Genomic DNA, 12,515 nt, shown 5'->3' on the forward strand with positions numbered 1-12,515 from the left:
CAAATATGGGCACCAACTTTAAGGCCACTTGGAGCAACATCAAAGGGGTTGGAGAGCAACATGTTGTTTACGAGCCACTCATTGGGGATCACTGACATAAAGTAAAGTTAGGTGAAGAACTGTGTTAACATATACATCACACATACATAACACTCATATATTACCAATCTTTGATAATGGAAAGCCCTTCTTGGTGATATGTAAATGTATGTTATGAATACAGTAAAAAATGCTCTGAAAAAAATTCAAAACAAAGTCTGATGCATTTCTATGCATGCAGTATTGGTGAGGTTGTAAAACCATAACTAATTATATTTTAGAAATGTTAATTATAAATTCAGATGTTCTATGATTAATATTTTCTTTTAGATAATATCTGGTACTCACTCCAAAGTTACTAAGCTGGATGCCCCACTCTGCATCAATAATAAGCTCCTCAAATTTCCTTCTCTCTTCATCTTCGTTGTAAAGTAGAGCAAGTTGTGCACCAACCACAGCGACAGCCTACAAAATCATTTATTAAACATTTTCATTAGTTTAGTATTCCACAGGAACACATACATTTCCTGTTTTAAACCTGCTAAACATATTACATTTCTGTGGCAAAATACATTTCCACTGAGTCATTCTCTGTGATTTTGATCAATAAAAAAAACCCCATCAATATGAAAAACACAATAATTATTAGCTGTGACATGTATGGTGGGTTTTCAAAGCAGATGTTCTTATATTAATCAACTAATTAATTTTTGTAAGGATTAATATAGCTTAAACTGTTTTAAGTGTAAAGTTCATTTTCTAACTTATGTACCATTTCACTGAAAGGCATTTATATATCCATATATATTTCCAAAGAAGTGCAAAACCTTCAAGTGCAAGTGAAGCTCGCTAAATTGGATGACAAATGGCATGTCTATCAACAAGATTCATAAAAGGTACTTGTAGGAAAACATGCACCATGCACTTCTATGGAAACCCTGGAATTACCTCCACCCCACAGAAGGTTGCATTGTTGGCTACCACTGACTAGCAGCCCAGACCTCATGATAATGCTATAATCCCTTTGTGCATTGGTGTGGTAAAAGTGATGACATCTCCATTCTGCATATGTTATCCACAACTTGTGTGTGATGCAAGGAAATGTGCAAGGTAATTATGGTGTGTTTTGGCACATTGTGCACTACAAAAAAAATGTCAAGTTAGGGCTCTGGCACACGGGGGAGATTAGTCGCCCGCGATTAACTCCCTGTTCGCGGGCGACTAATCTCCCCGAGTTGCCTACCCCTGCCATCCCACCGGCGAACATGTAAGTCGCCGGCGGGATGGCAGACGCGGCGGGGCGATTTGCGCGAAATCGCGCCGCCGCATGTGCCATCCCGCCGGCGACTTACATGTTCGCCGGTGGGATGGCAGGGGTAGGCAACTCGGGGAGATTATTCGCCCGCGAACAGGGAGTTAATCGCGGGCGACTAATCTCCCCCGTGTGCCAGAGCCCTTACATCTGAATGTCCACTTAGTACTGTGCACAATAATAATGAGTCTTAAAGAGCTTTGCATTCTGATTCAAAGGGGTTGTCCTGTAAGTGCCTGAAAAGAAAGATAGGTAATAAACAATAAGTAACAAAAACAAATTTTAGTCTGGCAGATCAATGTTTTTCGGCTGCTGGGGACAGCGACCCCCATTTAAAGGCTAAAGAGAGAGGTTGAAGAAACAGTAATGTAATTTAAAACTAATTAAAAATAAAACTAACATGACATTTTGCATATTTTTTTTTAATTTAGAGAGATGACAAGTGGATGAATAGGTTAAGATTTACTAGCAAAAAAAAGCAAGTACAGGTATGGGATGCCTTATCCGTAAAACCGTTATCCAGAAAGTTCTGAATTACAGAAAGGCCGTCTCCCATAGACTCCATTATAAACAAATAACTCTAATTTTTTAAATGATTTCTTTTTCTCTGTAATAATAAAATAGTACTGTGTACTTAATCCCAATTAGGATATAATTAATCCTTATTGGAGGCAACACAAGCTTATTGGGTTTATTTAATGTTTAAATGATTTTTAACACACTTCAGTTATGGAGATCCAAATTATGGAAAGATCCCTTATCTGGAAAACCCCAGGTCCATTAACTGTACTCTAGATAAATATCTAATGGTTCTATAGAAAGGTAATGGGACCTTACTTTGGGACTGAAGTGAGTGGAGTGGAGCCTTTTTATTTTTCAGAGGACAGCCTTTTAAGTGTGACTTATTACAGAAAAAGTGCATACCTGTATTAATGTGCACTCTGAAAAGAAAAGGTTATGGTTGCAGGTATTTTAAATCACCTGCAATCAATATATACAACACCCGATCTTTATAGCCTCATGACAATAAAATCTAAAAAAAATGCCACTTTATATTAACATTACAGTAAATTGTGTCTTACATTTGCCAACTACATGCATTTTTGGAGGTACCTGAATTTTCGTGTAATTTTGCCATGCGTTGTTTATAACATCCCACAGTTTTTTGAATACTTCTTTTTTAGAAAGGAGAGTGCAGTACCCTAATGCAAGATCACAATCCACAACACGACAATTGAAAACCTAATGCAAGACAAACAAAATAAATGTACATATACATACATCAAACTATAATTGTAAAAATGATAATTAATATCTAATTTTCACAACAAAAGCAAGCACTTTACTAGGGAAAATGTATGTTTGTATCCATTTTGTAGGTATACTTTTTTATATAGCGCTACTTGTTTGCAGTGCTGTCCAGCAGGACAATATATTAATAAATAAACAAGGGGTCATTACAATAATTGATACCTAAATACAAATAATGAATACAAATAAATAAATAAAAGGCACAGTTGCATTCCACAGAGCTAAGTGACAAAATGATAGAGGACCCTGTGCCATAGAGCTTACAAATGGGAGGGTAAATTACATACACAAATAGGTGGGTATTAAATGCTGCAGGTTACAGTGGGTGACACTGTAATATAAGTGTCAGTTCCCAGTTCAGGTTCAGATGCGAGTGCCCTAAAAGGTAGTCTGAAGAGACTGAGGGAGGATTCTCTAAGGAGGAATTCAGAAAAGCAGAAGGTTTTAAGACAGGAAACAGCAGTAGTAGTTGTTCTGAGAGGCGCAGAGGAGTTGGCAAGGAATATATGGAGACACAAGAGAAGAGATGTAGCAAGTTAAAGTGGAATGAGGGACTTGATAAGGACATCAGCAGAGGAGGGGCCTGTACTCTCTTGGATGACAGGAGGAGAATTCTGGCAGTAGTTTTTAATACAGACTGTAGGGGGGGGGGGGAGAGATGAGAGTTTGATAGGGCAGTTAGTAGCAGGTTACAGTAGTCTAGTCGCGATAGGATGGGAATATGCATGAGTGTCTTAGCTGTTGTAAGTGAAAGAAAGGAACAGATTTTCAGAATATTGCCAGGTTTTGACAGTGGTGTTAATATAATCAGAGAAGGAGAAACAGGAATCAAAGGGCATAACATCAAAAGAGATAGTAAAAGCAGGGAGTAGGACCAGGTTTAAGGTAGCCATACACTGTAAGATCCTAACGCTTGGCAAGGTCACAACCGAGCAGATCTTCTCCTGATATGCCCACCTAGGGGTAGACGATATTGGGCTAATTCAATCATTTGGCCTTAGGACCAAACAATCTATTTAAAATGGCAGGCATAGGCCCCGTCTGTTCGGGGACTGCATCAACGAGCCGATGAGGTCCCCGATCCGACATTAAAATCAAACCTGCATGGTTTCAGGCCAGATGTCAGGCAGGCACGTTGTTGGTGTCCATACGTGGGCAGATAAGCTGCCGAATAGGTCTAAAGGACTGATATTGGTAGCTAAAATCCACCTTTGTATGGCCACCACTAGGTGGAAAGATGACCAGTTTAGTTTTTGTTAGGTTCAGTTTGAGGTGGTTCATCCATTTGTGTAATGTATATAATCTTCATTTAAATGTACACATTATATCACACATCAGAAGTAGTTACGGTTAGAGGTGCTGGTTCTTACCTTGTGCAGAAGTGCCATTGCAGTGTCCTTTATAAGAGTAGCAATTTTTTCTCCAAATGCAAAAATAAATGCGTTGGTTTCTGCAAGCACTTTTTCATCATACAACTATAGGACATTTTTAAATAAAAAGGTAAATTAATAGAGACACCAAAAATGTTGTAGGGTCACACATGTACACTTCCTGTCAAACTTGTGCTTAAGGGGAGTATCCATTCCTATATATCTTAATATAGGCTATAAAAAAAAACATACCTGCTGCTATACTTGTATCATTTACCCTTAGGTCCTAAATCATTATCCCTGCTGATTTCAACTGTAAACAGTTCAGGAGAAACAGAAAAACATGAGAATAAATATCATTTCATGTTTACTTTTCACTTTAGAAAATACAAAGCCTACTCCGTTTAACAGAAGAACAAAAAATAAGTTTGGAGGCAGACCTTACCCTAACTGAACTCTCTGAAGCTATAGATATGTTTCCCACAAGGAAGGCGGCCGGCCCTGAGGAACTGCCAATAGAAATCTATAAGAGGTTTAAAGAGGTAATTGCCCCACATCTCCTCCAAATGTTTAACTATGCTATAACATCTGGCTCCCTTCCACAATCCCTATATGAGGCCTCTATAGTCTTACTAAGTAAACCAGGTAAAGATCCCACACAGTTGGACGCTTACCGCCCAATCTCCCTCCTAACAACAGACATTAAAATTCTAGCTAAAATATTAGCACAGAGAATAGCCAAGGCCCTTCCCATAATCATCTCAGAAGACCAAACCGGTTTTATGGCCAATAAAGCAACAGCTTTGAACATACGGAGGCTCTATTTGACCTAGCTACCAAACACGATAACTGTGGGCAACGGGCAGTAGCAGCATTAGACATCACCAAAGCCTTCGACACAGTCGAATGGGAATACTTATGGCATACTTTGCAACGCTTTAATTTTGGGCCTTCACTTAGCAAGTGGATTAAGCTACTCTACTACTCACCCAAAGCAGCTATAGTGGTTAACGGCTCAAGCTATGATTATTTTCCCTTACAAAGAGGAACAAGACAGGGCTGCCCCCTGTCTCCCCTATTGTTTGATATAGCTATGGAGCCATTTGCACAAGCAATTAGGCAAGCTACCGAATTTACAGGCTGGAAAATTGGCAATAGGGAAGAACGCGTACAATTGTACGCAGATGACACACTAATCTATTTGGGCGACCTAGGACCCTCTATAACAACACTGACAAATATAACCTCCAGATTGGCCTGTGTCTCTGGACTGGTGACTAGCCTAGCCAAATCAGTTATCCTACCAGTAGACCCACAGCAACTGCCAGTTCACCAAGCAAATATGCCCTTCCCTATAGTTCAACAATTCAGTTATCTAGGTGTTGTGATTAAACTTCCCCTATCAGAATACTATAACCTGAACGTGCTTCCGGTGAAAAACTATATACAAAAGAAAATTAAAACTTGGGAATCTCTCTTAATTGGCCCAATGGGCAGAATACATCTGATTAAAATGTTACTTCTTCCTAAACTAACGTACGCCCTTCTGCAAGCTCCATGTGCCATTAAAAAAGGGTTTTTTACTGCACTAGACACAATATTTAAGCAATTAATTTGGGCTGGTACTCGTCATCGCCTAAGTCTGACTACTCTGATTAAAGGCAAATCTCAAGGGGGAGCAGCATTCCCAAATATATTTCTATATTATTTAGCAGCTCAACTAAGCCACACAGCATCCTGGGTTGAGGATGCAAATCACCAGTCATTGTACCATTTCCATAAAACCTTGCAAGGGACCCGCTATACCCCTTTCCAGTGGCTATTTACTAAAAATTCTCAACCACTAGCCTACCCCAACCAAGTTATTATGCATGCACGCCAAATCTGGCAAAAAACGCTGCATATTATGCAATTTAAGAATATGCTACCTCTGACCCCCCTGTGGGAAAACTCATATTTCCCAAACATAGCTAAATTAGGGAGTAACCCTGTTTGGGAAAGGTGTGGTATTAGCACTATAGGAGATGTGTGGCAAGGTGGTTCTATTGTTTCTTTTGACCTACTTAAGCAACTGTATCACTTACCTGCACATCAATGGTTGAAATATATTCAAGTTAAAAGATGTCTAAATTCGCAAAACCAGAAAAACGCTATTCTCCTTGCCAAATATTCACTTACTGACCTCCTACAGCAAAGCTCAACTAAAGGCCTTATCTCTAATCTGTATCAAGAACTTCACACTAAACTGCATAATAAGCCTCTTGAAACTCTCAGAGATAAATGGGAAGAAGATATAGGCCGTTGTAATGACGATGAGTGGGATCAGATGTTGGAGTCCCCCTTGCTGATATCTCTAAACTACAGAGACCGTATGATCAAACTCTATTTTCTCCACAGAGCTTACAATTACCCTGCCAAATTACACAAACTGTTTCCAGGCTCCCCCTCAGAATGTCCTAGGTGCGGTACACAACAAGCCACCTTTGTACACATGGTCTGGGACCGTTCACTATTGTCATCATATTGGAATGAAGTCTTTGATACCATAGACACAGCACTAGGAATACAGCTCCCTAGAACTCCACGAGTATCCCTATTTGGTTTAGGAATACAAGAGCTATTCACACGGTACCAAAGCACCTTTATTAATGAAGCACTATTCACAGCAAAAAAGCTCATTACAAGGAAATGGAAGCAGGCCACACCTCCCAATTCCGCCCAATGGGTTTTAGAAGTCAAACGACTATCTAACCTTGAGAATCTTATCTATCGTAAAAGGGGTAGCCCCAAAAAATACCACAAGATATGGGATAAAAGGCTGGACTGGGTCACTTAAGTTCCAACCCCACAGCATCTGTGTGGGCCAAATCAGTTCTGACTCAAATGACTTAAACCATAATAGAATGTTGCTATGCTATGCCATGTAATAAATATCTATGAACTACTAATGTGTAACTAATACTGCAATATTGTTATTCCAGCACTGTACATATTGATATTGTGAAACTGAATTCAATAAATGCCTGAATTAAAAAAAGAAGAAGAAAATACAAAGCCAAAAAAAAAAATAAAGCATAGTGGCCCCCTTAAAAATTACTGCCTGAAATTACTGCAGATATTTTGTAAGTATACCTTTGTGCTCAGTTGATTTTCCATATTGTTTGAAACCCCATGTTGTAGGCATGTTCCAAAAGTCCTGATCACCAGTCGTAAAGTTAGCTCACATTGACTGCATTCTTGCAGATTTTCCACCAATACAGTTATTGGCGTTTTAGCAGGGAGCAGAAAATTTTCACCTGATCAATCATTAAAAGATATAACTAAATTAAATGAATAAAACACAGTCCAGCAAAACACCATACTAAAATATGTCTTTACACAAGTTTATAAAGTACAAAATATAGTAAATATATATAGCTATTTAAACAATGCACATGCATTGTTTCTCATTACCTTTAACATAAGGGCAATTTGCTAGACATGCACAATCCAAAGGATACATCTTTTTACCTAAGATAAAAACAAAAAAAAATGCTTAATACAAAACTTAACTCGCTAGCAATATAAAGATCTAATTATGATTGGCATAAAAATGCAATTACTTCATCAATGGATACCTAAGGAAATCCCTTATTGGACAATATTCAATGCAGAAGAGGTGAGCTTCTTCAACTGGCAAACTTAGGTGCATAAGTAATTTAGCAATATCATAAATCTAAATACATGTAAAGAGACAGGTACCTCATATAACATAATTTGATTTATCTTGAACTTACCTACTTAGTCCTCAGGAATGGCCTTTCAAACATGTTTCCTCACTATGAAATGTGTATGAATACTGGCTTGGTGGTCAGAATGCTATTTATTGCCTACTGCATACTGTGAATTTGAAAAACACTGGCACTGTCAGCGCAGGGCCCCCCTCTTGAACACTAAGCAAGTCCCTATTAAGATATTTTCATAAACTGTAATAGTTGTATGATATATCTTGTAATAGGCACAAGAAAAAGAAAAAAACACTGGCACACCAGTAATATAGTTAAAAATTAATTATTTTTATTAGGCTTACTTTAAAAATTAGTTTAAAATCACATACAAGGAAAAATGGGGAAGGTTAAGATCACAATGACCCTATGCTTGTTAGATTTAAGTTACAATAGCAGTAACCTATTTAGATTCAATGCAGTTACGAATTCCAGTAACAGCAACAGGTTCACATATTGCAGGGACCAGAACTGAGTGGCAATTTATTGTATCTAAAATTAGCCACTATGTAGACCACTCTGAAGTCAATTTGTCATGATACAAATACCGAAACAAAGTAGCGATTTGTTGTATCTGGATTTAGCTACTATGCGAGCTGCTCAGATAGCCCGCACTTACATGTATTTTTCCACAAGGGGTCAGGCTTGATACTCTAAATCCCTTATTAATAGCTGCATCTAATCCGTACTGCCGGTGGAAAATCTTGTGGTTACAATGCCTACACATCAAACGCCTGAGTTATAGATCGGGTGCGGTTAATATCAATTAGCGAGGGTTTATCTTACTAGGTATATTAAAGGTAAGTATTATAGGTACAAAATGTAATGCCAATACGTCCTATCAGATAAAAATCGTATAGTTTTAGTTTTACCCACTGGTCTGGCTAATTGTATTGATAGCGCCAGTCAAGCCGATTATATTAGAAACAAGTCTGTTAACCCTTACTCCTACTACTAAGGTTTCGTATAAGAAAAATATATATAAGAGGAGAATAGCGGGCCCTCATCAATTCCTATTGGAGTGGACTCGTGGATTTGGCCATATTAACAATTGGCACTCAAATTTTCCAACTGCATTCCGCGCTTATCCTTACCAGTGTTAGTATTCAAGTACCCTGCGTTTCTATTAGGCGTCTCTACTTTTACAGAGTGTTTACACATATACCCCCGCCGGGGTCGAATCACAGACAATGCCGGCAGTTATAAAGAACAGCACACTTGCCTATTGGAATACAATCGTACAGTTATCCAACTGCAAGCGTACACTACGCGCCTATCCTTGGCAATGTTAATGTTCAGATGCCCTGCATTTATGTTAGGCGTCTCTGCTTTTATTACACAGAGTATACACCTATACCCCCACCGGGGTCAGTTCACAAATAATGCAGGCAGTTATATGGAACAGAGTATTTACCTGTTGAAATACAATCGTACACGGAGGCGAGAGAGTGCTTTTGCTGCGTGTCAAGAGCTATAGAATAGCCTTATTCAATCTAACGGAGATCCACTACAATAGCGAACTCGCCGTGATCTCATTAACTCCAAAAGAAACTCCACAATAACTACAGATCTTGTAATTATCCCTTGGCAATGTAACTTGCCGTAACCCCCACCTTACAATCAATATGGCAGTATAAGGCTAAATCCTGCGCACACCTATTTGCATACTATTGTTTGACAACTAGACATAGTCGAGCGGTAGTACCTTATCTTTCCCTAGCAACCATAAGTTGGTGCTTTCAACATTACGTGTCCCTGATCATTCTCGTGCCTACAATCTTATCAATTTCATCCCGGCACGGGATTCTAACAAACACAAGGTCAAAACGCCGACGTGCGAAATTTCGGTCATTTCCGTAGAGGTAGTTTTAAACCTCTTACGACCAATCAAATTACTCGTACTTTTGTTGACATCATTAATTTATGTTAGCCCGGCCCCCTTAAGCTTACTATCTTTATTTTAACTGCATTACCTTATTGTTGGGCGGATAAACTGTAATAGTTGTGACAAATCATTTCACAGTGGTTATTACTTGCCTGCTGTACTTGGTACTAGAGCAGTAGTTATATCATAGGCAACAGGCAAAACAATTAAGGGATCAAGGACAATCCCATCCTCGCTGAAGTATTCTTCATAGGTCCACTCTTCGTATTGGTCTCTATCAGCTCCAAAAGTAGCAGTCTATAAGGAAGAATAAGATAAACCATTAAATCTACACATGATTTGTCAGCAAGTTTTTGTTTGATATTAAAACATTGTTATGAGTATTGCATTTCCCAGCCATATCTACCATATTCTACCATACTACATACACACATGCAAATACACTTTTTTGTGATGAGAGAATAGGATTTCTAGCAAAAATTAAGAATTTTGATAACAGATACAGCTGACCTAAATTTAAATGGAAACTTCAGCATTAAACTCTCAGAAATCTCTGTGCAAGAGACATAAGGAAACCTTACTTTTGCTATGAATCCATAGTCTTCAATCTGACATTGCTTGTAGAATTCCATAGCCAATTGAGTATATTTACATAACTCCAAGGCATCTAACAGGAGATCTGGAAGAATTAAAAGAACTTATAAATTGTTCACAAGCAAATAAGGAAACCATACATCCCTTCTTGAAGGAGAATGTACGTTTCAGGATTTTCTGTAGAGAATGTTACGCAACAAGACTTGCAATATATCTAAGCTGAGCAATAAACCAACGGAAAAGTATTCCCTTAAAGGGGAAGGAAAGGCTAAGTCACTTGGGGGTGCCAAAATGTTAGGCACCCCCAAGTGACTTAGATCGCTTACCTTTTACCCCAGGCTGGTGCCCCTGTTAGGAGAAAAAAGCACCAGCCCAGGGTACCTGTAGGAAGCGCTTCCTCCTTCCTTTCTCTTCTGCCGGCGAAATCCGTCAGCCGGCGCATGCGCAGTAGAGTGAAAAGCCGACTTTCTTGTTTAAGTTCGGCTTTTCACTCTACTGCCCATGTGCGCGCAAGTGAATAGGAAGTAGGAAGCGCTCGCTGCTACCCCGGGCTGGTGCTGTTCTCTCCGTACAGGGGCACCAGCCCGGGGTAAAAGGTAAGCGCTCTAAGTCACTTGGGGGTGCCTAACATTTTGGCACCCCCAAGTGACTTAGCCTTTCCTTCTCCTTTAATACCCTGCAATCTAGAGGCATTGTCATTGTTATAAACTAATTCAGTAAACTGTTGTGGCTACTTAGCAAATCTGTTTCAAAAATACACAGAGGGAGACAGGCTAAATCACCAAGAGCTACCAACTTGTTAGAAGCCCCCCTTCCCAGACCCTGGGACAGCGCTCCTTTTTGCTAAAGAATGCCTGTACCCTGGGCAGCACCATTATTTTGCTTCCAGTCTTGGCAACAAGCAACATACAAATGCTATGAGTCATAACCAAAATGTTCTTCTCAACCTTTTCAAAAGAATGTAAAATGCTCTATGTAATCAAATGTTTTGCTTCTGCATTGTAGGCAGTCTTAAAAAAAATATTAACACATTTTCAATGTTTACAGCAATAAGAGTTCCCTTTTAAGTGCCCTTTTGGGCTGCAAAATTGCTCACTGCTCTTAAAGGAGAAGGAGAGTCATTTTGGCATTTTACTGCCTATAGATTTGCCACATTACTGCCACCTAGAACAATATATTTATTCTGCAAAATGCATTACCATACCTGAGTAAACAGATCTAGAAGCTTTCTCCCTTTGCTTAAGACAGCAGCTGCCATTTTAAGTAGCTTCCTGCTTGCAGTCTAACCTTTATAGCTCAGATCACACATTCGTAAGGGAGGGGGAGGGAGTTCTTAGCATTCTTGTGGGAGGGGGGAGCAGGAGTGGGGAAAGAGGAAAGAACTGAGCAGACTCTGGCCCAGGGAATTCTGGATTTTTCTGAAAGAGGAAGTCAGACACCAGAATATCATGTTTACAAAAAAGAAGACAAGAAATCCTGTGTTTCTTTTGATAGAGGACCCAGTGCAGCTTTTCTGTGAGTGCTTATGGCTGTATTTACATAGACCTTTTTTGATAAAGCTTACTTAGTTTTTACCTTTCCTCCTCGTTTAAATTACTAAATTTTACTTATAATATATTTATGTAATAAGTAAATGTTTGTTACATATTACCTGGACTGCATATAGTGGAAGCTTGGCAGGACAGTTCGTAGATGACAGCAGGAAGGTTCATTCCAGCAGGGATCACCATTGGTGTATTTGCTTCCAGCATGTCAGAGAGTTTTTGTGAAACCAGAAATAGTAAATGTCCTGTTTGGGGATTACAGTGATGTTCATATAATTCTCTAAAAAATTACAAAATATATGAAGTTAAAATCACCTGAAAATAACAGAAAAACAAGGTAAATGCAAGAATTTTGAATATTCCAACAATACGCTTGATTTGCTACCTGCAGATCTGCAGTGCCTTTTCAACCTTTCCAAAAGCCAATGCCCTTAAGGCCAATTCTGCTCCAAGCTCTTGCTCTGTGACCTGCAAAAGTAATGCAAGTCTGTATAGCCTTGATTCAGTTGATGGGATTTTTGTCTTTTCGTCAAAAGTTGGATTCAGCTCTGATGTCTTTCCAGAATTTTTTGATTTTGATTTTGTAGTCTCATATGCTATAATGTGTTCATCTCTGAGCTGTGATACCAATACCCGATTTTCATAATCCTCAATCGAAAGGAAAATATCAAAATCCTCCTGAAAGAAAGAAGACAG

At 38.9% G+C, this 12,515-nt stretch overlaps 1 protein-coding gene across 1 annotated transcript in view; it reads right to left on the reverse strand.

Moving 5' to 3' along the window:
• The window catches only part of kntc1 (kinetochore associated 1), a 95,544-nt gene that overhangs the window by 32,620 nt on the left and 50,409 nt on the right, over positions 1-12,515 (reverse strand). Inside the window, exons 34-42 of the mRNA XM_012969013.3 lie at positions 12,205-12,497; positions 11,927-12,099; positions 10,263-10,360; positions 9,834-9,978; positions 7,486-7,542; positions 7,165-7,328; positions 4,033-4,137; positions 2,465-2,593; positions 388-504 (exon numbers count right to left, since the gene is read on the reverse strand). Coding sequence (XP_012824467.2) covers positions 388-504; positions 2,465-2,593; positions 4,033-4,137; positions 7,165-7,328; positions 7,486-7,542; positions 9,834-9,978; positions 10,263-10,360; positions 11,927-12,099; positions 12,205-12,497 — 1,281 coding nt within the window. The remainder of the gene's footprint in view (positions 1-387; positions 505-2,464; positions 2,594-4,032; positions 4,138-7,164; positions 7,329-7,485; positions 7,543-9,833; positions 9,979-10,262; positions 10,361-11,926; positions 12,100-12,204; positions 12,498-12,515) is intronic.

This window comes from Xenopus tropicalis, chromosome 1 (assembly GCF_000004195.4).
Source record: "Xenopus tropicalis strain Nigerian chromosome 1, UCB_Xtro_10.0, whole genome shotgun sequence".
Classification (NCBI taxonomy): domain Eukaryota; kingdom Metazoa; phylum Chordata; class Amphibia; order Anura; family Pipidae; genus Xenopus; species Xenopus tropicalis.